The sequence below is a fragment of the Crocuta crocuta genome, unplaced genomic scaffold (assembly GCF_008692635.1).
Source record: "Crocuta crocuta isolate KB4526 unplaced genomic scaffold, BGI_CrCroc_1.0 scaffold30, whole genome shotgun sequence".
NCBI classification, from domain to species: Eukaryota; Metazoa; Chordata; class Mammalia; order Carnivora; family Hyaenidae; genus Crocuta; species Crocuta crocuta.
Genome location: NW_027528345.1, coordinates 12,093,293 through 12,099,235, shown reverse-complemented (window position 1 = coordinate 12,099,235; position 5,943 = coordinate 12,093,293). Strand labels below are relative to the sequence as shown.

At 60.6% G+C, this 5,943-nt stretch overlaps 1 protein-coding gene across 1 annotated transcript in view; it reads right to left on the bottom strand.

Moving 5' to 3' along the window:
- TAMALIN (trafficking regulator and scaffold protein tamalin) overlaps positions 1–5,943 on the bottom strand; it is a 10,036-nt gene that overhangs the window by 3,452 nt on the left and 641 nt on the right. Inside the window, exons 2-8 of the mRNA XM_077753676.1 lie at positions 4,131–4,180; positions 2,503–2,557; positions 2,295–2,397; positions 1,067–1,160; positions 899–965; positions 611–677; positions 5–171 (exon numbers count right to left, since the gene is read on the bottom strand). Coding sequence (XP_077609802.1) covers positions 5–171; positions 611–677; positions 899–965; positions 1,067–1,160; positions 2,295–2,397; positions 2,503–2,557; positions 4,131–4,180 — 603 coding nt within the window. The remainder of the gene's footprint in view (positions 1–4; positions 172–610; positions 678–898; positions 966–1,066; positions 1,161–2,294; positions 2,398–2,502; positions 2,558–4,130; positions 4,181–5,943) is intronic.

Below are 5,943 nucleotides of genomic sequence, written 5' to 3'. Positions count from 1 at the left end.
AGACGGCGTCATCCGCGTCGCCCCCCGCCCGCCGCGCGCCCCCGCGGGGACCCCCGGGCGCGGACAGCAGGGGTCCGAAGGGCAGCGAGCCTGGAAGCAGGCCCGCGCCGTACAGGCAGGAGCGCACCGACTCCAGTGTATCATAAATGCTCGGGTCCTTCACCACCAGGCCTGCGGGGGCAGAAGACAACGAGCAAGAGCCGTCAGAGGGACTGGAGCGGAGACCTCAGCTCCTTCCTCCTGACCATCCGTGTGGACCCTGGCCTCGGCCCCCCTTCCCTCCTCTGTAAAACAGGAATTTTACAGTCAAGTCCTCATGAGGACCGCTGTGACACTAGAGCCCCGGAAGGGATTTGAAACCGTCTCACTGAGCCTCGCTGTTCCTATCTGTAAAATGGAGATGATACTAACACTCACCTTCAGAAGGCTGTTGGACGAAGGAACTAAAAATGTGTGTGCAGTGGCCCAGGGCAATATGGTACCCAGAGTAGTAGCTCAACAACGTTTTCTTCACTTTGGAGAGGGAAGTAACCCACGAGTGCTGAGGGGAAGCACGTCTAGGGATAGGAGTAGGGGTGAAAGGGACCCTCGGCACCCCCAATCTACTCACCATGCACCAGCCGCTGCTCCTGGACCATTAGGGACCTGTATTCTCCCCACTTCTCATACAGGGTTTGCTGCAAGAGACACCCCCCGCCTCACTGTCAGGAGCTAGCAAGAAACAAGCAGGAGGTAGGTATAGACTGAGGGATCAGGCAGTGCACAGAAGAAATCTTAAGGTGAAACGCATGTTCGGGCAGGTAAATGAGCCCCCCCCCCAAAAAAAAGAGTGGTGGCTGAAGGGGCAGGAGCTTGGGAAGAAGAGAGCGGGCGCTGGACATTATCTGGGCCGCCCTACCTTCAGGTACTGCAGACGAGCCTCCAATTCAGCCTTCCGGATCGACGTCCCATACAAAGTCTCCAGCCTGAGGAGGGTGGGAAAGCAGAGGCTGAGTGAGCCCACAGGGTGTGGAAACACGGAGAAGCTGAGCTCAGGAGTCCTCAGGACGGCAGCACCCAGACATACCTGAGAACGTTGCCGGACGCCTTAATGATGTCAACAATCTCCCGATGCCGGATGCCTTCCACGTTCAGGCCATTGACACTGGCAATGGTGTCCCCTGCCAGGCAGAGAAGGGTTGAGCATGTGTTCCATGGCACATGATGGAGGAATTCCAGCCCCCTACCCCTCTGGCTAGGGGTAATAACTCCACAGAACACTCCTGAATTCCCTCCTACCACTCCTGTGGCTCTGTGGAAACCCTGGCCTGGCCCAGCCCCCCAGCATACCGGCCAGACCCTCACATACCCACACCTTCACTCTATCCTCAGGAAAGTGTCCCCAGAGGCTGAGCCCTCTCAGCAACCCTGGGCCGCCCCCAGAGGTGGTTATTTCTGTCTGGCCCACAGGCTATCATGAGACCCAGCCGGGACAGGAAGGGGTCAGGGTGAGTAGCACCAAGCTGGGAGCTGACAGTGGCCCCAGGTGTGAGAGGCCTCAGCTTCTGACACCCTACACTGTGGGGACTTCTGACCTCAGACAGGGCAAGCCACAATCTCTACGGGCCCATTTCCCGTCTGTAAAAAGCGCGTGCAGATCCCTACCGTGACTACTTCAGGGATCAGGAGGGAGGGTGAACATGAAAAAGTGCAAATTTTGCCAAGTTGCACTATGCCACCTGGCTACTGGGGGCTGCTGGTGAGTGGGCGAGGAGGTGAGGGCTTAGGGAAGAAAGTGGTGATAGAAGGGGGCTCAGGTCACGCAGTCTCAGTCCCCTTCCCGGGACCTGGGGACTCTAGATTTGGCTAATCCCAAGGGCGCCCCAATGGAGGCCCCACTTCCTTGTTAGAGGAAGTCACACAGATGCCCCAGAGTTGGGCCAGGTCGCACAGGAGAGGTACTGATGTCCGGTATCAAGCAGATCTAATGGAATGTCGCACCTTCCCCGGCTCCTGCCCTGGCTGGACTGCCAGATTGCCAGGAGCAGACGAAACGGCAGCAGCAACATCTGCCGTTTACCAGGTCCTGGCTCTGTGCCTAGGGAACCCCTAGGCATGTTATTGCCCCCATTTCGCACATGGGACTGCTAGATGTCACCCAGTAAATGGCAAATTTGCCCGTATCCGAAGCCCAGACTCTATCCAGTCTTCTTGGCCTTTTCAAAACAGGAGGAGGAAGGGAGTTCTCACCCCCTCTGCTTGGGAGTAAGGCCCTACCCCTTCCCAGAGCCCTGTGTCCTGGGCCCGGGCCTCACCTGGTGTGAGCCCAGCCAGCTGGGCAGGGCTGGACTCATGAACCCGGCAGACAAAAGTCACCATCTCCACACGCTGCTCCTCCCGGTGGTGAAGGCCGTAAGTCTGTAACAAGACAAGGGGCCCAGCAGTCAGGGGCGTGGCAGGGTCCGGCCATCTGTCAGAGTGGCTTCCCGCTCCTGCACCCCCTCTGTGCCCAGCTGCTCCCACCTGGATCTCAAAGCCGAAGGTCTGGTTCTCCTCCTTCTCCAAAGTCAGCACTTTCCTGCAAGGGGACACAGGGGCCATCTCATCAAGACTGTCAGGATTTAAAAGGAGCTTGGCGGTCCCATAGCGTGGTCTTCTGCCGATGCTGGGGTCTGCTCTAGAACACCCAGCCAGGGCTCAGTGCCGCCAGCGACAGTGCAGTCTCCCCACAGGTTGCTGGAACGCCCGGCCGGATCCCCAGCCCCACAGAGCCACAGAGAATCAACCTAGCCTCCCCTGGAGGGAGGCACTGGAAATGGCTGGGCCCCCCCAGACGGAAGGGGCTACCAGAGTTTTTCAGCCACCCCTGCAGCTTTCCAGGGAGCTCTACAGGACCACTCTTGGACTGCTGAGGCCCCAAAGCTGGGCCCCAACCCCAGCCTCTCTGGCCCCACAGCCTTGGGGAGAGGGCTGGCCCCACCCCCAGAGGCCAGTCACGAGGCTGCCGCCGGGACCACAGCCGCTCCTCCCAGCTGCGGTGGGGCCAGCCCACCAGATGTGGGGCTGGGGGGAGGGGAGCCTCGAGGCCGCCCCTTCCCGCACTGAAGGCCTGCCCACTGGACACAATGGTCTGGAGCCGCTCCAGATCCTCGCCTGCTGGGGGAGCCCAGAGTTTCCTCTGCCCACCCCCACCCCCTTCCTTCCCGCCCCGGCCAGGGGCAGAGTGAAAGCAGTCTCCAAAGGCCCCTTCAAGTCTCAGCCTCGGAAAAGCCCTGGAGACCCAGGCCCACAGCTCCCAGCCTGACCCGGATGCTCCGTCCCCAAATGCAACTCCCAGCCCTGACTCCTCCCCACTGTAAATGCAGGCCTTTCCCCCTCTGTGCGAGCTGGGGCGGGGAAGAGGGGGGCTGTAGTGCCGCGTTACCCCAGCGCTCTCTGGGTTGCTGCGAGTGTTGGCAAACTTTTTCTGTAAAGGGCCAGATAGTAAATATTTTAGGCTCCCTTTGTGGGCTCCATTCGGCCTGTGTTGTACATTGTTCTTTGTTTTTATTTTTACAACCCTTTAGAAATGTAAAAACAACTTTTAGCTCAAGGGCCAAACAGGCCAATGGAGCGAGCAGGCTGTAGTCAGCTGATCTGTTTTAGAAGCCAGGCCCAAATCTGCAAGGGCCAGGGCCAGGGCCAGGGCCAGCGCGAGGCCCGAGGTCAGCGCCTGCTCCTTCCCCTCCCCTCAGATGCTTCCTAAGGGGCTGCCACAGGCTGGGACCAGCACGGCCAGACTCAAGCAGCTGGACACAGCTGGTCTGGGCCCTCGGGGTTTGCTAGGCCTCAGGGGAGTCAAAGGAGTCAGAGGGCTTCTACTTCCTCCACCTCCCAGATCCAGATCTCCCCGGGGAGGGGTAACTGGCAGGGACTGCGGGTGGCATGAGGAGCACCTGATGACTCAAAAGTCCCTACCTCCTTTCTCTGCCACCCCCTCAGCACAGCCCACACCCCCACCTGCCCCTCACTCCTAGCAAGGGAGCCGTGCTGAAGGGGGGTGGGAGAGTGACGCCCCCTGGGCTGACAGCAGTGTGTCGTGCTGCCCACCCCCGCCCCCCAGCACCTCACTCTTTAGGACCAGGGCTTGGGCCAGGGTGCTGGTGACTCACCGCTGCTGTTCGGGACTCTGGCTGAGATTCTTCCAACGGAAACCTGAGCCCTGGGTGGGAAGACAGAGAGGAAGGAGCAGGTGAGAGGGGGACTGTTCTTGAGCAGGTACTGAGAATCCTATTCTGGGAGGTCCCTCCCCTGGACTCCAGCCCTGGACTGTGCACCTCACTTCCTGAAGCCGGCCTGGCCGGTCCCGGTTCCACACCTGTTTTGCTGCCAGCGGTAACTATTTGCCCAGTGCCACTCTAGCATCACTCCACAGTTCTCCCTAAGGCTCTGCCCCATAATGGAGACTGTGGGGACACCACAGTCCTACCGGTTTCCAGACGCATGAACCACTAAGCCCTGCGCTAGCTCCCAGGCTGGGGGGCAAGGGGAATGCATTGATCTAGAAAGAATAGTCTCTACGCTTAGGGCATATGTCTGCAGGGGTCAGGCCTCCCAAACCCAGCAAGCCAAGGCAGGGGCTCTTTCCAGATGTTCCCCAAGAAGCGCTGGGGTCTCCTGGGCTTGCCGCTCAAGGTATTCCCCTGCTAGTCCGGCATCTCCTAACTTCTCAGCCACAGACAGGGACTTGGGGGAGCTGGGGTCAGAGCCCCAAGTGTGGAGGGGCCGGCAATCCCAACCTGAACATGGGGAAGCAGGGGACAGTGGGGCCAACCCTCCTCCCCCAAAGTACAGGCTGTTTCGGGGTGCAACTGCAGATCCCAGCCGCAGGTGGCCAGCTACACCCACCTCCACCTGTGTCTCTCGACATTGCCATGTATTTTGCTGCTCTCTGGGACAAAAGCAAAAAACACAGATCTCAAACTTGTCCTTAAGTCTCACTAAGGAGGGAGATTACAAGGTTTTGTTTGGTTGCCCCGGGGTGGGGAGGGGTGTGCGGTTGCAGGGAATGTCAGAACGGAGGGTTCCTGCCTCCTTAGGGCCCTTGAGAAACTAGTCTCTCTCCCTCCCTAAATTATTGGTCCTCGGGAGCAGCCATCCCAGGCCAGCCCTTGTCCGTGTGCCCTCAACAGCCCAGGGCCTTCCTGGTCAGTGCCCTAGTTAACCCTCCCCCCAGGCTGCTCCAAGGCTAGGAAGTGAAGTGAGCCCTCTTTCTCCAGAACCGAAGACGGGCCTCAGGGGTGGGGGCAGTTCCCAAATGGGCCGGGGTGGAAGGACTGGGCAGCATAGAGAGACCCCTTTGTCTTTCAACCCGATTTTCATAAAATGCAAATTCTCAACAAGCTGTTCATTGTGTGTGGGGTGGGGGGAGCCGAGGGCCAGGGTGGGGTGCTGAGCAGGGAAGGCTACCAGCCCCCCTCCCTTAACCTGGGTCTTGTGTCTCCCTTTCTGAAGGCTCAGGTCCCCCCAGGCCAGAGGAAGGGCCTCGAGGAGGGGGAGACTCAGAGGGCGGGCGCGGCTCGCATCCTTCCTGCCCCGCGGGCGCCCTGCGACCCCTCCTACCGCGTCCGGTCCCAGCGAAGTCCCAGGCGCGGTAGCCTCGTGCCCCGCACCTCGGACTCTGGGCAAGGCGGCAGGCCCAGAGCCCAGCGATCCGGGCGTTCCCTCGGAAGGGTGAGCTCTCGGGAGTCCTCGGCGCCACACACTTTCTCGTCCACCGGCCTCTCTTATCCCCCCAGGACTCTCGGACCCTCAGCTGCTCCGGGGGACCGACGGGACCNTAGAAGGGGGTGCTCGGGAGGAGTCGGGAAGGAGAGGAACGAGACGCGACAGCGGCGCGTGGAGAGTGGAGTGGGGAGCCGCCGAGATTGGGGGCGGCGTGGAGGCGGGGGGCGCGGCGCCGGGAGGCTTGCGCCTTCGGAGAGG